Genomic DNA, 20,435 nt, shown 5'->3' on the forward strand with positions numbered 1-20,435 from the left:
CCGGGTGGGTGAGTGACGCACAGAGAAGGTGAGGACCATGGAAGGAAGGCCAAAGATCAGGGACAGCTCGACCACATAGAGTGTGTTCCTTATGTGCAATTAATTAGATGGACCTGCACAGGCTCTTTAAATGCTCACGCGGTATTACATTGAAACCCCATCTTCAACAACCTAAAAAGGCAAAATAAATTAGCAAAAGAAATTAGACTGAACTCCTGAATCATTTGCAGCCATTTTTTTATTCCAAACATGTATTTTGTAAACCTGCATTTCCCAAACAGTGCAAGTGAATTAGAAGTGACTGCACAGACTTGAATACATGTGACTTTGTGAAGAGGAACATCCCTCCCACAAAAATTCCTCAACAGAAACATGGATGCATCAGTCAAGTTCTGGAAGTGAACTAGTGTGGGTGCCTGCCATGCAATTAACCACTCTTAAAGCTTTTAAACGCACTCTGCCAGTCACACATTAGAATTTGAAAAAAAAAAAAAAAACCTTAACACAGGCTGAAACCTAGATCATTGTGCTATAAAGCATTGCATCACATAGCATATTTGGTCATTATCCCCTTCACATGCTAAAAATCAGAAGACATTCTAGAAGATTCATTTTGACCCTACTGCCACTTCAGCCATTCTTTGCTTCAAAACACATTCTCCACTTGTGTATCTTCTTGCTCTACATAGCTAAACAAATCATGGACTAAAACCCTGCATACTTGGAACATTTCTAAGGGACAGTGGTTTTCTGCCTTTGATCTGCTAAAAGGCCATTTCCCCCAAATGTCAATCCTTTATTCTGCCTCTACATTTGGAAGTCTGAATCGGGTGTAGGTTTCAACAGGTGTAGCTTTACATGTAACCCATGCACAACTGCATTCCCCTGCCATGATGACTTATCAAAAAATAAAAGTAGAATAAGCTTCCTAAAAATGACTTTACTATGGTTCCACAGTTTGTGTATCAGCACCCATCTCAACCACCTAAGGGATCTGCTACATGTTCACAGCAAAAATGAGTCCCAGATGTTTCTAGGAGGCTTGCTAGTTTTGTTTGGAATCTCCTTGCCTCTGGCTCCAGGGCTGAAGGCTACGTATGACCTGGTAAAGGAGAACTTTCTACTGGATTTTCTACAAAGTTTAACCAACTTCAGAATGCTGAGGGCTTGGTGATGCTGATGGAATTTTTCTGAAGAATTGACTGACAATGCCTCAGTGACCTCAGTAGCAAGTGATTCTGGACACATGCCTGTCAGTCACCGTAAAACCACTGGACCCAGCCGCTCCTGCCAGTGTCCCTTCATTCCTGAACCTCATGGCCTCTTTGTGATGGGTTCAAGGCTCACTTAGGGGGTGTTCCAAACTCCTTAGTCCATGTAAACTGTGCATAAGTAAATCACTCTTGAAAAGGGGGCATCCTCTCAATTTCTACAAAGGTCCTTTTTTCATATTTAAAAAGCATCTCAGTCCTTGTGAGAGTTGATGACAACCCTAATGACTACACAGTCAAAAGCTGAAGCTGACAATGCTGTGCAAGAGAGTATCAGATAGTGTTCCACAGCAAACCCACAGAGGCAGGAAACATAGAAATTGGAAGGCGCTGTGGAATCTTAAAAGAACCTTCTGGACAAGGAACAAAGACACAACAACCCATTCTGTCTGCTTCCCTCAAGAGCCTACTAATGGCTTCTGAACTGGATGGAGCTGGTGAACTGGCCAAGCTGAGAGCCCTGACAACCTGCTCGACTTCCCTCTCTATGTCTGTGCTAACTGGTCAGCTTTCCACTCCCTGCAGCCCGCCTGCTACTCAGCATCAGGAAATAAGTAGAGGTACCACCTGCCCCAGACTGGCTGCCAGTACTTGCTCCAGCAGATGCCAAGCATGATTTTCTTAAAAACTGTCCTATTTAGTCTTAGTAACCTCCAGGGTATGTGCTCACTCCTGAGTGTCTACCACTCAGAAGCACATGAATCCTAGCTCTGACACTGGTTATGGAGTCTGCCCTTCCCCCATTGATGCTGCAGAACTGTGGGCCTGCCAGCTATCCTGTTACACTCTCACCAATGCGTCTGCACTCGTTGCAGGAGGCTGGTGAGTGCCCATTAATGCATTTAGTCAAAGTCGCGCCTGGAGTTGTCCAGGTCTACCACCCAAGAATCCCAAAAGGTGAATGTCGTTCAGTCGTGTCTGACTCTTTGCGACGCCATGTACTATACAGTCCATGGAATTCTCCAGGCCAGAATACTGGAGTGGGTTAGACGTTCCCTTCTCCAGATCTTCCCAACCCAGGGATCAGACCCAGGTCTCCCGCATTGCAGGCAGATTCTTTACCCGCTGAGCCACCAGGGAAGTCCTAAATGATATATTAAAGGACACCATGAAACAAGCAAGAGAATGTGCAAGGAGAGCTGCAAATGAGGTTTTGTAAAGGAATCCACGCTCTATGCTCTACTGTGGGAAGATCTGTCTCCCCCGGGGCAAAGTGTCTTCCCAGGGGAGCCACCAGCACTCAGCACAGTGCCTCAGGCACAGCTGGGGTCCATACACATCTGTCCTAGGTGAACTCTCAGTGAGAACTGGTTTCTTTGCCTGCATCTGCCTGTTGTTGCCTCAGGGCCTCCACCCCTCAGTGAGAGGCTATATCCTTGACTTCCTTCTAAGACCAGCCTAGTTCATGCCCTTGAACCCCTGGCTTCTGTCTACTCCCGTGGTCACTGGGAAGGGAAGCATGATGCATTCCGTATCTTCCTGTATCAGAGTCAACTGCATAAAAAACAAAGACACCCGTGCTCCATGCCAGGTTCGCAAGCGCCTAGCACTCTCATGATTTTGCCAAAACTTTAGGTATCTTTGCAAGGACTGGCCAAGTATGTGTATAGAAAAACCTGTCTCCCCTGCGGTTGAGTTCTGTGTCTTTTCAGCAACACTCACAGTCCCCTCACATGTTAGCCTCCAGTCAACAAGGCCCTAGGAGAGAGATGCCTGGTCTTGTTTCTTGTTTCATTCGCATCTAATGCTATCTGTTTGTACCTGCAGCTTGAGCAGGCTGTGATAAGTCACTGAGGACTGTCAGACCCTGGTCTTAGACATAGTTTGCTTCATACCAGATGGTTTTCCAGCAGTGGCAACAGCAGCCAGGGCTGCTCACGGTTACTGAGCGATCACCACAGGCCAGGTGCAGTGCTCAACATGCTACCTCCACCCTCTCCTTGCCCTTTCAGAGAATCACACTGCACTCAAACCTCGACAGCACTGTGCATCTGGTAACAAACACTATCAAACAGAGAGCTTGCATAGTGAAGGCCGTAACTCGGCCTCAGCCCTGCAGGGGTAGGTGATGAGATCAGTGCTATGCCCAGAGCCCTTTACGTCATCTCTGTGTGCCTCCCAGGTTGGGGTGCAGCTCTCTTTTTGAGGACTGTTCCTGAGCTATGGGGGTTCTTTTGCTGGCATGAAGTGAAAAAATGTTTACATTTCCCCTGGGTGCAAGACTCTGAACACTCAGCTCCCTTACTGCGGGTTGGTACAACTCTGAGGCATAAGCTATCCTCCAGGGCCCCCGCTGAAGGGTCAGGATGTGCCCTGAAATGACTTCCTTACATGGCTTCCTCCCCTTTCCTGTCCTGCTTCCCTCATGTCTTTACTGGTGTGCCCTGGGGAAACTTCCTTCATAAGTTACTGTGTGAAAATCCTTGTCTCAGGGTCCACTTCTTAAGAATCCCACCTAAGATACAATTTTTTTTAAAAAGACAGGTTGAATGGTCATCTCCAGGAAGGACTCTGCAATTACCATTAGCTGGGACAGCAAGAGTGCTGGGGACAATGGAGACCTTTGACTCAAATTACCATGAAAAGGCAACACATCACAGCATTCAGACACAAGTCTCTGCTTGACGGCCACTGATTTAGTCCTGGTGGTATGTGGACTCTGATGCACTTTGTCCAGGATGAGATGCCATTCTGAGGTTTACCAGATAACCAACTGGCATTGCTCCAATCTTTCATGTCTTAATCCAAGTGAAAGGAGGGTGAAATGCCTGCTCTATAAGGTGATGCAGAGCAGGCCTCAGAAATCAGGTTTTTCCATCCAAATTCCTGCTGGGAATCTTCCAATGGAAGGTACAGATGAAAAAACACTCTTGGTTCTTTAGCACATTATTTCACACTTGACTCCAGGCAACAAAGACGTGAAATGTCTTCGCGGTCAACCCCAACTGCAGTTGATATATAGCACCGCCTGCTTGATGGATTCATCACATGAGGTTTCTTCAGATGATTTCATCTGCAAGTCCTTTTTTTAACAGCAAGTTCCATTCCAAAGTACAATAAGATCTTTTTCCTTTAACATTTGTATGAATGTACATGTATTTCCAAGATTTCAGGCCAGATATCAGTGCTTGAGTGAACTATATAATCATTTAATAGAAATAATAAAACATCGATACAAATATAAAGACATAATCAGTATAAAAGGCTTATATTTATAAAAATACTTTTAGGTTAACAGTTTTCCCCTGAGGGTTGACCACACTTGTTGCATTCATAAATATCCCCCAGCTCTGCAGCCGGCTTTCCAAAGTTCGGAGTTCAACTGGAAAAGGAGGTGGTGATGGTTCCAATCAGGCGACCTGGCCGAAGTGGCTGCCTCAGGTTGCCACCTGGGCTTGAGAGAATGAGGACAAGAACAGCATCGTGGGGCCTCCGAAAAATCTGGAGAAGATTCTTTCTTCCAAATATGGAAGATACAAAGATTGGGACGACAGGCGAACAATTGGGCCACGTCACGGGGAGGGGTAGCGGGTCACTGGTTTTTTTGGACCCAGTCCCAACTGTCTTCATTCTCTTTCCGGTTCTTCTCAGCTTCAATAATTTCTTTGTACCTTCTGCGAAAGAAGCCCATCTGAAAGGCAGAAAGAGGAGAGGCTGGGTTAGACATGCTGGAGAATCAGCTGTTTTGGTTCCAAAGCTGCCTGGCCCGGGAGGAGGCATGATCCACTTACAGTGCTGGGAAGGCCTGGAAAACTCCTCAGACTAGGCTGATTTAGAAGTGTTACATGGAGCCACTCTTCAAAATGCATGGACTCCCTGAAGGCTTTCTTATGATAAGCTGTTTGTTCCTTGCAATGCACTTCTGGTGGAGTGTTTCCCAAACTCTGTGCTGGGGAACACTAGTTATTGAGCCATTCATAGGTAGTTTGGGAATAAAGATGTTCCGTGGTCAAATAAATTTGGAAAAAATGTATTCTTTAAGAGATTTGTCATGTACAGAAGAACAGTAAAGGATCAAATTAACCCTTTTAGGAAAGGATTGAGAAAGTCAGGGACTTGATATTTCTCAAGCTTATTTAACTTTTGATAAATCTGTTAATATCCTGTGACACATTAGCCATTGTGGAACAATTTGATAAATGCTGCTCTCATACAGTAGGCATTTAAAAGTGTCTTCAGGTCTGCATCCTACCTTGCTGTCTTCTAGAGCCTTCTCTCAAATCTGTGACCCTAGTGAGCTGCTGTGCACAAAGCTGGCAGTGTGTATCTCCCTAGAACTGGCAACTCCTCCTGAACCATGATGGCAGTTTCCTTAGCTTAGTTCTGAAAAGATCTTTCCTTCCCATGTTTATGGCTTTTCACATATGGTGAGGTGGATTTCCAGTTCTCACACAGACAGTGCAGGCACTATTGCCGCAGAAAGGTAACCTTTAGTAGTCCAAGGCGGACCTTTTCCCCACGCTCAGTAACACCTGGCATCTCTTGTCTGTGCTCGCCAGAGTTAGTGGCCTCTGTTTCTGAGGTCAGACATCCTCCTGCATCTGCCTTTAAACATGACTGATGGGAGTGGGTGTACAAATACCCCAGCTCCCTCTCTCCTTGGGTGCGAAACCCTGAGGTATGTGCCCCACATGGAAGTTGCCTGCAGTGGTAACCAGCTTGATAACATCCTTTATTAGCTTCCTTCCCTGCCCTCTCCCTCTCCTGGTCCCCCATCTGTGTTTCCTGAGATTGTCTTCCAAATAAATAACTGCCTCCAAATCCTCATTTTGATCCCCTTGAGTAGGGGAAATGAAACAGACATACACTCTTGGCTCACTGCAGGTTTTTGGTACCACACTGTCACTGGCATATAATTCTCATAGTCATATTTGAAGACCTTTGAGACCAGTAATCTCCACAGTCTGCTGCCAATGGGGGATGTACGCACCAAACTTGCCTTAAGCAAACCCAGGCTCGCGAGCACATCTAACTCCTTTGTGCATTTGTCCTCACACTTCTTCACCGTGAACCCAGCATCCATTGACTCACTGCATCTTCATCCTGCTCCTTGAAGGAGGCTTATGGCCCAGCTGAAGAGGAAGACTGTTACGAGAGCTGCCAAGACAGCACTGGTCACCTCCACCGGCATGGCCCAGGAAGTCCTCAGAGCTCCCTTTGAGAGCAGCCGGCAAAGTGGTGCAGACTGATGGCCAGGAGGGAGTGGAAGCTTCCACAGAACAAGGGCAAGGGCCGTTGTGTTCTGAGTTTTGATCCTCAAGGTCCATTCTGCAGACAGATATTGAGTTCCCTTACGCCCCCAGCATCAGACCACATCTGTCAGAACCCCACTTCCTCACACCCAAACACATGCACTTTTCTCTCCTCAAATCTCTACCACCTTCTTCCTTCTGCAAGGAAATGTAGAAAGGAGGCTTGGCCTGAATGTTCTGGAGAATCCGAAAAAGACTGTTGTTGCCATCCTCTAAGCATACCCACAGGAGGCCAGCAAAGCAACCAAAGGTTTTGCGGAAATGTCTATCAAGAAGTTACTGCTTGATATCTCATTCTTGAAAGATACAGATGTGGTTAACAGAGCAAGTTTTCTGAACTGAGGAGAACGTAATGGTAGAAAGAAGGCTGGATGTTACATCAGAATAAGATTTTCTAGCACAGGATTCTGCCTGCAGGTAGCGTGGTGTTTCAGTGATCTTAGGTTACTCACTTAACTCCAAAGATGTAACATATCTCCACGGTGGCGCCAATCAAGCAGAGCTTCAACTGTCTTCTGCTCTCTTATTATCTTTCACATTTAGGATTCCTAAGGATTTGTGCTTTTTATCTCCAGAGCTTAGCATCTCACTTCTACTTAGTGCCAAAGATAAATGCAAAAATGCCCTGTACCGTGGCTCTGCAACAAACACTATCAGGAGACTGAGGCTATTTTTCGCTTCCCAAATCTGCACTGTGACTTGTTTTGATGGCTGAATACAAGGGAAGTGATGCCCTGTCAGTTCCACACTTAAGCCATGCACACTCCTGCTTGCTTTCTCAGACCCCTGCCTGGCTTCCATGTGAACAAGTTTGGTCTTGCTGCTGAAAGGCGAGTCCACCCAGCTGAGGTCCTCCTGAACCAGACAGCACCCAACTGCCTGCAGCTGTGGGGTGTGAGCCCCACAAAGATGAGAGGACTGCCTTGTCAAGGTCAGTGTAACCCACAGAATTGTGAGCTATGTAGATGGTGGTTGTTTTTTAGCTCCTAAACTTCGGTTTGTTACACAGCAAGGGTTAACTGATACAGAATTCCATATTTTTGTCTGATTTATGAATGGATCGACACTCATGGGAAAAGTAGCAGGGGGGCAGCTGACAGGGTTCCAGATGCAAAGAGCATCACTGTGTCTGGTCCTACTGAACAGATTTGTCTTGTTTCTCTAAAGGGGACAAAAAGTTGGCACACTTCCTCATAGCTATGTTATGCTGGCATGCGGATTTGATGCAGAGTGTCAATCTAGCAAGGATTTAGAGTGTCTGCACTGACTCTCACAGGTGGCTCTTCTGAGTTCAAGTTTACATGTGTCATACTTGTTACCAACAAAGTGACGGCATCATATCCTGTAGGAATTATTTTTTCTCAAGTGGAGTGCAGTCAGTATTAGTCTTGAAAACTCTGCATCCACTGGCAGTTAACTGTAAAGCTTCTCTTAGAAACAGCCTTGCAAACTCTCCACCCCACTCCAGAGCAGCAGGGTCTCCATAGCCCTGTTCCCAACACAACCTGTGCATAGTCTCTTAGATGGAAGGTTGGAGCTGCCACTGATGTTTGTCCTTTTTCTCTGGAGCTCAAAGACAATTTCTTAAAACATGGTCCACTCTGATGACTAGAGTGCTGGATAAGTAGCACAGGCTGTGCACTGCATATAAGTCATCGGGGTTACCACTCATGTCACAGATAACAGAGATGTGAAATTTATTACAACTATTTCCAGCAGATGGCAGTCAAGTGTCTTTTTCTAACAGAATCAGATTTTCTGAATTTTCTGACAGATGGAAGTAAAGCTTCTGGAGGACAGGGTGCTGTTTACTCATTTGCACCAAGGTGCCATGGGCTTCCCAGGTGGCTTAGTGGATAAAGAATCTGCCTGCAATGCAGACAACGCATGCAGACACGAGTTTGATCCCTGGATTGGGAAGATCCTTTGGAGGAGGGCATGGCAACCCACTCTAGTATTCTTGCCTAGAGAATCCCATGAATGGAGAAACCTGGTGGGCTACAGTCCACAGGGCTGCAAAGAGTTGGACATGACTGAAGCGACTCAGCACGACGCATGCACCAAGGTACCATACAGTCTAGAGCTGGACCCGTCAGACTAACGTTTCTTATGTGATCAAATGAACTCCATTTCAGAAAAAGAGACTATCACCTTCATGCTGTTGTTTACAGCCTGATTTTGGCTTTTGGCAGACAGCCCAAAGCTTAGGCTTTGAGTTTACCAAGCCATGGCCCCCCAAACAACTGTGACATGCCAGGCCTGCCCAGTGCCATACGACCTAGTCAGAAGGGCTGGACAGGAGAGGTAGTGCGTGGGGAGCCTGGAGTTCTGATTACTGCTCATGCTGGGGGCTCAGAGCAGGTCATCTCCTGGCTCTAAGCCCCAGTGTCTCTGTCTCCGCCCAAGAGATGGATGGCATTCTCAGAACTCTTCCAGCCCTGAAACATAATGAAGGCTTTTTATGTTGGTTCCCAAAGCAAACTCAGCACTGCAGCTTGTGAAGCACACAGCTGTGTACCCAGCCCTCACACGCAGAAGGCTCAGGGCACAAAGTCCTTACCCAGTATCAATTTTTCACAAAGAGCTTTCAGGAACGTTAAATTTTGGATTTTTATACCAAAGTATGGATATATTATAAAGTATAAAGAAGTCTAAAACTCTTAAACACAAAGATCAATCAAGACTTTAAAGGCATTTCTCGCCTACAGCACGCCTACTCTTTCACTCTCATTAGTGCTCATGGTTAATTTGGGGAAAATCTTGAAGAGATGCTGGACAAACTTAGATTTTCAGGGCAGGTTAAGCCCATGCTGAGGGTGCTGGGAAATGATCCATGATGAGTTAAACCAGACCCTAAGTAGCCCCTCATTCAATGCCAAGCCAGTAGAGTCTGTTTTCCTACACTTTTCCTGGAACCTTCGAGGGCTTGCTTTGCACTTGAGGGGCAAAAGATTCTGTTTATAATTGATCTGTCTGTAGCAGAGGAAACACTCATGGAAACCCTACAGGAAGAGAGACTCCAGCCAAACTTGGCTCCGCTGGAAGCTGAGAGAGCAGGGGCTTTTCTGGATTCTCCTCTGTGTTGCTCCAGAGGGGGCCTGTAGTACCACAGGGCGGCTCCCTCAGACCTTCTGACAGATTCACACAACTTTCTGATGCAAACCTTATAAAAAACCTGCCAAAAAATTCCTAGGGAAACAGCCAGTTTCCCCTTGAATAGCCCTAATTAGGAAGATGCTGTGAGAGGCCTGGGACCAAGGAAGAAGTGAGAATCACTGGGTTCTGGGGTTCCACAGCTTGCAGCATCAGGTTCCTCCTTCCCAGCCCAGTCTGGGGTGAGTGAGGAACAGCTGAACAACCCCATGGTGCTTGGTCTTTAGGGAGACCCTCCACCTACTCCTCCCTGGCCTTCAGGATGCCTCCTGGGTAGCTATTCTAAGGGCCTCAGACATATTCCTTCTTTGGACTAACTCAGAGCCTCATGTTTATCAGCCCTTTCAAGTTCCTTGACTATTTACATAGCACGTCTCTGTCTCGAGATGTCAACAGTGCAACATCAACCCAATATTTACTTCCAAACATAAATAAGTCTCCACTGAGCATCTCTGGCACATGGTTTCAATTGAGACAGTGCAAAGGGGGTGTATATATGTGTGTGCCTGTGCATTTTCTTTTTCTCTGCAGGAGAAGCAAGGAAGGGTTCTCCTAGCCCAGCTGGAGGGAAGGTGATAACCCCCCAATGACTCCCGGAGGGGCTGCCAAACCTACACAGTCTCTGAGCCTTTTCACAGATTTCTTTTTCTAAGTGCTTCTGCTTGGGGTTTGCAGCAATGCTCTCAAGTGAAAACCAGGCACCCAAAGCCAGCTCCAAAGCAGCAGGCTCTTAGAATAGGTTTGGCTGATGGATGGTTCAAGTTGGCCTTTCTGAAGAGGATGGCAAACCCGCTGCATGGCCCAGCTCTACAACACCTGAGAGCAGACAAAGCTGGCAGGTCCTGGGCCTTTTGGGAAGAGGCTGGCCATGGTTCTGACCAGGTGATGGCACTGCCCTTTGCTCCAGGCCATCTCATTGGCAAAAGGTGCCAAGAGGAGGGAGGCAAATGGTTCCTGGGTTGGAAGCAGAAGAGAAGGATGAAGTTTTCTCCTTCACTGAGTGGTGGCCTGTTTGTTTTGGCAAATTGTACAAGGGAGCAGGCAAAAGAGGAGAGAGAAGTCTGGGGCCCTCAATGAGGCTTTTCCTCTTGAAGTAAAAACATCCCAGCATCTCTACTCTCTCACCACTTGACTCAAAGGCTGGCTTGATGAGCTGAAGGCACTCCTTAAAGGTGCAAGTCCCATACACCATCTGAACAATAATGAAACTTCCTCCTATAAACAGGCCTTTATGACTGTCTTGAAGAGGCCCCAGGGCCAGGCCATTTCAAAACCAATCGGGAGCCAAAGGAAAGGAAAGGGGACTCATTTGAATTTTTCTCCCTTAAAAGAGTTTCCTATTTCAAAGTTTTCTTCCTGCATGGTGGTTTGGCAGGCTACTGTAATCCTTGCACAGAAAGTTTAAATTATGGCTCCCAATGTCTGCAAACAGCCTGGCTCTGGGAAAGCTGATTAGGATCCATTTCAGATTGAAGAAGGATCTGGTTAGCTGGGGGGCCCTCGCTGTGGATTCTGTGTCAGAGCCAGGATCTGCCGCTGCCAAGCAGGAGAAAGTGCCTGACATGCCAGCGGCCGGCCTTCTGGAAGGCCCAGAGGCAGAGAAGGGGGCGAACACGAGGCAAGGAGCCTGGAGTTTGGCTCTGGAGAAGGCATTTGTGGACCCTACAAGGGGCTTCTGTTTCAGACAAACAGGCGATGATGGGCATGTTGGTGGCACCATGGTGACCCGTAGGCAGAGCCAGGAGCTGGTGGCACAGGCTCTTTACCTGGCCCAGTGCTGCACATGCTGGGCTCACTCACCATCTCTCATCACTTAATTGCTTTTCCCAGACTATTCAAGATACAGAGAGGGCTTATTACCTCTGTCATTTCATCCTGAGTTGGCTACCTAGCAAGGATCTGTTTGCTGAGTGAAGGCACTGGCCAGCTCCCAAGTATAGGGCATGCTGACCTGTAGGCCTATGTGGCATAAAAAGTCCATCCACACTGGGCCAGCTGTCTTGTTCACTTCCAGTACCAAGTCACTATCCGCATACATTTTGGGGAACAATATTTGGGGCTCATGAACTCAAGGCACTGGCAAGCAACCATATGCAGCAGTGTCAGGAGCGACAGCAAAGGGAATTTTAAGAGATGTCCCTTGAGAAGGGGAAGGGGACTTGAATATTGCTCACTTGCCTTTAAAGGTCCTAGTCAAGTGTTTCCTGGTTCACAGTGGCAACTAGGTGACTTCACCCTTCAAAGGACTGGAGGGAATGATATGTGAAATATGGTAATAAGCCAGAATCATTTAGCCTTCCCATCTAACTCAAATATTAGGTCCGTTAATCAACAGATTTCTGGATGGTCAATGTAATATTAGACCTCTATACACAATGAATTTTTCTTAGGTTATAGACATAGAAATCCAAGTTGATAAGAGATCTGTAGTTGACTCAAAGAGATAGAAAATAGACGTCTTGTTGCCAAGGGGAGGAAGATGGGGGAGGGAAGGACTGGGAATTTGGGATTAGTAGATGAGGATGGATAAACAACAAGGTCCTACTGTATATCACAGGGAACTATATTCAAGATCCTGTGATAAACCATAATGGAAAAGAATATGAAAAAGTACATACATACATAAATAAATGAATCACTTTACCGTGTGGCAGAAATGCAAATTGTAAGTCACTGTAAATGATTGTAAACATTGTAAATTAGCTACACTTCAAGAAAATAAATTTTAAAAAAGAGGTCTGTAGCTGAAGTTTTAGGAATATATTTCAGTTTCAGTTCAGTTGCTCAGTCATGTCTGACCCTTTGCGACCCCATGAACCGCAGCACACCAGGCCTCCCTGTCCATCACCAACTCCTGGAGTCCACCCAAACCCTTGGCCATCATGTCAGTGATGCCATCCAACCATCTCATCCCCTATCGTCCCCTTCTCCTCCTGCCCTCAATCTTTCCCAGCATCAGGGTATTTTCCAATGAGTCAGCTCTCCGCATTAGGTGGCCAGAGTATTGGAGTTTCAGCTTCAACATCAGTCCCTCCAATGAACACCCAGGACTGATCTCCTTTAGGATGGAATGGTTGGATCTCCTTGCAATCCAAGGGACTCTCAAGAATCTTCTCCAACACAACAGTTCTAACGCATCAATTCTTTGGCTCTCAGCTTTCTTTATAGTCCAACTCTCACATTCATACATGACTACTGGAAAAACCATAGCTTTGACGAGATGGACCTTTGTTGGCAAAGTAATGTCTCTGCTTTTTAATACGCTGTCTAGGTTGGTCATAACTTTCCTTCCAAGGAGCAAGCGTTTTTTAATTTCATGGCTGCAATCACAATCCACAGTGATTCTGGAGCCCAGAAAAATAAAGTCTGACACTGTGTCCACTGTTTCCCCATCTATTTGCCATGAAGTGATGGGACTGGATGCCATGATTTTAGTTTTCTGAATGTTGAGCTTTAAGCCAACTTTTTCACTCTCCTCTTTCATTTTCATCAAGAGGTTCTTTAGTTCTTCTTCACTTTCTGCCATAAGGGTGGTGTCATCTGCATATCGCAGGTTACTGATATTTTTCTTGGCAATCTTGATTCCAGCTTGTGCATCATCCAGTCCAGAGTTTCTCATGAGGTACTCTGCATGTAAGTTAAATAAGCAGGATGACAATATATAGCCTTGACGTACTCCTTTTCCTATTTGGAACCAGTGTGTTGTTCCATGTCCAGTTCTAACTATTGCTTCCTGACCTGCATATAGATTTCTCAAGAGGCAGGTCAGGGGGTCTGAAAAATTTTGAAAAATTTTTCATCTCTTGAAAAGTTTTCCACAGTTTATTGTGATCCACACAGTCAAAGGCTTTGGCATAGTCAATAAAACAGAAATAGATGTTTTTCTGGAACTCTCTTGCTTTTTCCATGATCCAGCAGACGTTGGCAACTTGATCTCTGGTTCTTCTGCCTTTTCTAAAACCAGCTTGAACATCTGGAAGTTCATGGTTCACATATTGCTGAAGCCTGGCTTGGAGAATTTTGAGCATTACTTTACTAGCGTGTGAGATGAGTGCAATTGTGTGGTAGTTTGAGCATTCTTTGGCATTGCCTTTCTTTGGGATTGGAATGAAAACTGACCTTTTCCAGTCCTGTGGCCACTGCTGAGGTTTCCAAATTTGCTGGCATATTGAGTGCAGCATTTTCACAGCATCATCTTTTGGGATTTGAATTAGCTCAATTGAATTCCATCACCTCCACTAGCTTTGTTTGTAGTGATGCTTCTTCCTAAGGCCCACCTGACTTCACATTCCAGGATGTCCGGCTCCAGGTGAGTGTGAGTGATCATACCTTCATGATTACCTGGGTCATGAAGATCTTTATTGTACAGTTCTTCTGTGTATTCTTGCCACCTCTTCTTAATATCTTCTGCTTCTGTTAGGTCCATACTATTTTTGTCCTTTATCGAGCCCATCTTTGCATGAAATGTTCCCTTGGTATCTCTACTTTTCTTGAAGACATCTCTAGTCTTTCCCATTCTGTTGTTTTCCGCTATTTCTTTGCATTGATTGCTGAGGAAGGCTTTCTTATCTCTCCTTGCTATTCTTGGGAACTCTGCATTTAGATGCTTACATTTTTCCTTTTCTCCTTTGCTTTTCACTTCTCTTCTTTTCACAGCTATTTGTAAGGCCTCCTCGGACAGCCATTTTGCTTTTTTGCATTTCTTTTTCTTGGGGATGGTCTTGCTCCCTGTCTCCTATACAATGTCATGAACCTCCATCCATCAGGCACTCTATCAGGTCTAGTCCCTTAAATCTATTTCTCACTTCCACTGTATAATCATAAGGGATTTGATTTAGGTCATACCTGAATGGTCTAGCGGTTTTCCCTACTTTCTTCAATTTAAGTCTGAATTTGGCAGTAAGGAATTCATGATCTGAGTCACAGTCCCCTCCCGGTCTTGTTTTTGCTGACTGTATAGAGCTTCTCCATCTTTGGCTGCAAAGGATATAATTAATCTGATTTCGGTGTTGACCATCTGGTGATGTCCATGTGTAGAGTCTTCTCTTGTGTTGTTGGAAGAGGGTGTTTGCTATGACCAGTGCGTTCTCTCGGCAGAACTCTGTTAGCCTTTGCCCTGCTTCATTATATAGGTCTTCACAATAACCCTACATTTCCTGTGCCCTTGTCACTGTCCTATAAAGTCATTACATTTAGTTAGTCCTTTAAGAGAAAAATATTTTTCTTAAAGAACTCCCTCTGTCAAGTTCCTTACTGCACTGTCACTTTGCCTAAACAGACAACCCACTCTGAATGGCAAATGTGTTCATGAACCTTGCACCGAGCTTTACTTTTTTTTCCTTCTAAGGAATACAATCACAATTTTATCTATGACATTGGAAGAGAAATGAGATTTCATCTACTTTAAAACAATAAAACTTCCAGTTAGGTGAATTGTCCTTTGTCATAGTGAGTTTTAAAGAAAAGATTAAGGTTTTACCCATTTTTCAGAACAGCATGCATATGACAGACAAAAGATACCACTAACCCTTTGCTGCTTTCCCCCTTGGGAGGCAGGGTCTATTTCCTGTCCCTTGACTCTAGGGTGGCATGTGACTGCTTTGACAGAGTACAGTAGGATGATGCCTTCCCAGTTCTGGGCCAGCCTTTCAGAGAACTGGCAGCTCTCACTATGCTCTCCCAGAGCAGAGCCACCATGTAAAATGTCAGCACAGTCTGCTGGAAGGGCCACATGGAGAGGCCCTGAGTCTACATGGGGAGGGAAGGGGCCTGGTGGAGTCCAGTCTCCCAGCCATCTCTATGGTGACTGTGCTTACCCCCACCCTATCCCCAGATCTCTCTCCTCTCTGCATGGAATATCCATCTGTCCTACCCTGCCTGGAAAACTCAAACCGAATCCAAGGTCAGACTTGAATGATACCTCATTTAGGAAATGTCCTCTGACTATAACTGGGGGCTTCTATTAAGTGCTAAGCATTTGGTCTTCAGTTCAGTTCAGTTCAGTCACTCAGTCGTGTCCAGCTCTTTGTGACCCCATGAATTGCAGCACGCCAGGCCTCCCTGTCCATCACCATCTCCCAGAGTTCACTCAGACTCACGTCCATCGAGTCTGTGATGCCATCCAGCCATCTCATCCTCTGTCGTCCCCTTTTCCTCCTGCCTCCAATCCCTCCAAGCATCAGTCTTTTCCAATGAGTCAACTCTTCGCATGAGGTGGCCAAAGTACTGGAGTTTCAGCTTTAGCATCATTCCTTCCAAAGAAATCCCAGGGCTGATCTCCTTCAGAATAGACTGGTTGGATCTCCTTGCAGTCCAAGGGACTCTCAAGAGTCTTCTCCACTATCACAGTTCAAACGCATCAATTCTTTGGCACTCAGCCTTCTTCACAGTCCAACTCTCACATCCATACATGACTACTGGAAAAATCATAGCCTTGACTAGACCGATCTTAGTCGGCAAAGTAATGTCTCTGCTTTTCAATATGCTATCTAGGTTGGTCATAACTTTCCTTCCAAGGAGTAAGCGTCTTTTAATTTCATGGCTGCAGTCACCATCTGCAGTGATTCTGGAGCCCCCCAAAATAAAGTCTGACACTGTTTCCACTGTTTCCCCATCTATTTCCCATGAAGTGACGGGACCGAATGCCATGATCTTCGTTTTCGGAATGTTGAGCTTGAAGCCAACTTTTTCCCTCTCCTCTTTCACTTTCATCAAGAGGCTTTTTAGTTCCTCTTCACTTTCTGCCATAAGGGTGGTGTCATCTGCATATCTGAGGTTATTGATATTTCTCCTGGCAATCTTGATTCCAGCTTGTGTTTCTTCCAGCCCAGCGTTTCTCATGATGTACTCTGCATAGAAGTTAAATAAGCAGGGTGACAATATACAGCCTTGACGTACTCCTTTTCCTATTTGGAAGCAGTCTGTTGTTCCACGTGCACTTCTAACTGTTGCTTTCTGGCCTGCATACAGATTTCTCAAAAGGCAGGTCAGGTGGTCTGGTATTCCCATCTCTCTCAGAATTTTCCAGTTTATTGTGATCCACACAGTCAAAGGCTTTGGCATAGTCAATAAAGCAGAAATAGATGTTTTTCTGCAAATCTCTTGCTTTTTCCATGATCCAGCAGACGTTGGCAATTTGACCTCTGGTTCTTCTGCCTTTTCTAAAACCAGCTTGAACATCTGGAAGTTCATGGTTCACATATTGCTGAAGCCTGGCTTGGAGAATTTTGAGCATTACTTTACTAGCATGTAAGATGAGTGCAATTGTGCAGTAGTTTGAGCATTCTTTGGCATTGCCTTTCTTTGGGATTGGAATGAAAACTGACCTTTTCCAGTCCTGTGGCCACTGCTGAGTTTTCCAGATTTGCTGGCATATTAAGTGCAGCACTTTGACAGCATCATCTTTCAGGATTTGAAATAGTTCAACTAGAATGCCATCACCTCCACTAGTTTTGTTCGTAGTGATGCTTCCTAAGGCCGTGTTGACTTCACATTCCAGGATGTCTGGCTCTAGATGAGTGATCACACCATCATGATTATCCAGTTCATGAAGATCTTTTTTGTACAGTTCTTCTTCTTGCCACCTCTTCTTAATATCTTCTGCTTCTGTTAGGTCCATACCATTTCTGTCCTTTATCGAGCCCATCTTTGCATGAAATGTTCCCTTGGTATCTCTCATTTTCTTGAAGAGATCTCTAGTCTTTCCCATTCTGTTGTTTTCCTCTATTTCTTTGCATTGATTGCTGAAGAAGGCTTTCTTATCTCTCCTTGCTATTCTTTGGAATTCTGCATTCAGATGCTTATATCTTTCCTTTTCTCCTTTGCTTTTCTCTTCTCTTCTTTTCACAGCTATTTGTAAGGCCTCCCCAGACAGCCATTTTGCTTTTTTGTATTTCTTTTCCATGGAGATGGTCTTGATCCCTGTCTCCTGTACAATGTCATGAACCTCCGTCCATAGTTCATCAGGCGCTCTATCTATCAGATCTAGGCCCTTAAATCTATTTCTCACTTCCACTGTATGATCATAAGGGATTTGATTTAGGTCATACCTGAATGGTCTAGCAGTTTTCCCTACTTTCTTCAATTTACCTCTATACCTCAAGCTGGATATTAGTATCTCTGTTTTATAGAGGAGGAAGCTGAGGATCAGAGAGGGTAAGCAGCTCTCCCAAGGTCACACGGCTGGCAAGGGCAAGAGCCAGGGTTCCAGTTCACAGCTGTCAGCCTGCAAAGCCTGAGTCCTCATCTACCGTGCTGCACTCTTCTGCCTTTTCATTCCCCTGGAGTGGGGACAGGGGAATTAATGGTGTTCTTCACAGTTTCCAGAATACTCATTACCCAGCACTCACCACCCTCAACTATATTTACAGTCTGTATGCTCGAGGGAGACACATTCAAGTCAAGTCACAATCACTGTGGTATGCAGGCACCTAGCCCAGTGTTTGGTACAAAGCAAGTATTCAATAAATATGAGTTGAAATCAAATACTGCTCTTGGACGGTGAGCAAAACTGTTTGACCTACACGTCGTCACTCACCAGCTTTCTCAGAACTGTTCTGACCCTTCCTCCCACCCCCACTTAATGGTGACCTTGTCTGGTGAAGGCCCCTTGACTGCCACCACTTCATGGCTAGTCCAAGGCAGAGAGTGGTATCTGCCTTCATGGACCTGGGCTCTTTGGATCACACACAACTGGGTGACCTCAGGGTGCTGGCCATCCCATGACACCCCTCTCCTGCAACTACATTCTTTAAACAAACACAAGAGAAACAAAGCGAAGCAGATGACAACTGGAAGGAGGTGGGAGTGTGTGCTCAGGAGACAGGGTGCTCTTAAGCAGCAGAGCAAAGTGGGGGCCAGAGGGAGGGCCTCCCATCACAGGAGGCGGTGGGCACAACCACACTCTGCCCACTCCATGTGCCTGTCTGGTCCCATGCACCCAGCTATGGAGGACAGTGTTTCCTCTCTTCTGAAACGTCCATACAGGGACTTCACTGGTCGTCTAGTGGTTAGGACTGCACTTTTATAATCCCGGGGGCGCAGGTTAGATCCCTGATTGGGGAATCAAAATCCCACAGGCCACAGTTCGCAGTCAAAAAGTAACAAAAAAAAAAAAAAAAGAGAGAGAGAGAGAAATGCAAGTAAAATACAAATATATAAAAATGGATGTCTAAACTTACTTGAAATTTTTGGAATACAAATTAAAGCAACAGTGTGATATAATTTTAAAAAATGAATAAATAAAATGCTCATACAAAGACAGAGGAAGTCTATCTCTTTCACACACACACACACCCCAAAGCCCTTGTTGTCTTCAGATCTCAAGCACTGAGCTGGCTTTGTTCTCTACCCACAGACCAGACGCCTTGGCAGGAAGGAGTTGGAGCTGGAGAAAATGGAGAATTAACAATCTATCTGGCCACGCAGATTAAACAAACAACAAATGGACAGGTTTTTTTCAAAAAGATAATATCCACTCCTGGCAAATATATGGGAAAATAGGCACTTTTGATACACCGTGTGTGTAACCTTTATAGAGGGCAGTTGGCAATATGTAATAAAAGGCTTAAAATGTGCATTTCTTCTGACTCAGTAATTCTGTTTTTAAAATTTCCTTTTAAGAACATAATACAAGATTTGTGCAAATATTTGGCTCTAAGCATATCCACTGCTGCAGTTACAAGAAGTGTGAAGCCAGGAACCACCTGAACCCCAACATCTGAGGATGGGGATCTTCTAACAACTGCAGCCCAAGGACAGCACTGGACACAGGTTTTTAAAAACAGGGAAAGATGTTCACAACTCTGTGTTCAGAGAAAGCTAGGCTATGAAACAGTACCTGGGGTGCCTTCAAAGCATGGGAACCCGAGGTAAACTTACTTTCAAGTGATATGTTCAATGTATCTTTCTTCAAGCCTGAAACACTTTTTAGGTGAAGAATCTCTGAATTTAAAGCAATCAGTCCAAATGTCAATCTGAAAAATGTACTACAAGACACTGTTTTTCCTGTTTCTAGACTTCTTAGATACTCTGAAGTATATATTTTTTTCAGATTGATAATTGAATCTATTGCTTTCATTTTAGATGTCTTGCACTTGAAAACATATTAGATATTCTACTGGAGAACTTAATACACTAAAATAAGTAGGTGGTACGAGAATGCCTGGTCTGTCTATTATGAAGAGAAAAAGGTCAAAAGGTAAAGTGACCAAAAGTGGTTTTAGGCTAAGGGCTCCTGAGTACTTGACAACTTTTTTCTTCCTGATATATTTCTATGATTGATCAAGAAATACAAGTTATTTTGGAATCCCAAAGGAACTACTCATTTTAATTTAAAGCATTCATCCAAAAATCATGTAAAAGGCTGTCTCCACTTGCCTCTGAAACCCAGAACACTAGAAAAGCAGGAACTTGGGGTCAGGAAGTCCCAGCTGCAGTCTCTGGTGCTCCTCAAGGAGCTGGGAACTTGGTGGAAACAAGAGACGGGACCCCACTCAGCTGGCACATTACCTTCCAGTGGAAGAGGCAGACCTTCCTCAGATAATGACTCTGAAACCATTATTGATGAATACAGAGGCTCCAAAGTCAAGGACCCCAGGTCTCTGAAAGCAAAGTGCAGAGCAAAGAAACTATCCTAGACTTGAGGGTGAGAACACCCCTCTTTCTTGAGATAGTGACAAGAGGGAAGACGTGAAGGATGAGCAGGTGCTCCTTGTCGAAGGAGGCAGGGAAAGTCTACCACCTGGGGCACCTACAAATG

General features: G+C 45.1%; 1 protein-coding gene across 1 annotated transcript in view; it reads right to left on the reverse strand.

Moving 5' to 3' along the window:
- Window positions 1-220: 220 nt before the first annotated feature.
- Window positions 221-20,435, reverse strand: part of ITGA9 (integrin subunit alpha 9) — a 367,824-nt gene continuing 347,609 nt past the window's right edge. The window contains exon 28 of the mRNA XM_040246228.1: window positions 221-4,902. Within this exon, the coding sequence (XP_040102162.1) occupies window positions 4,804-4,902 (99 nt within the window). The 3' untranslated portion in view covers window positions 221-4,803. The remainder of the gene's footprint in view (window positions 4,903-20,435) is intronic.

The sequence above is a fragment of the Oryx dammah genome, unplaced genomic scaffold, assembly GCF_014754425.2.
Source record: "Oryx dammah isolate SB20612 unplaced genomic scaffold, SCBI_Odam_1.1 HiC_scaffold_9, whole genome shotgun sequence".
Classification (NCBI taxonomy): domain Eukaryota; kingdom Metazoa; phylum Chordata; class Mammalia; order Artiodactyla; family Bovidae; genus Oryx; species Oryx dammah.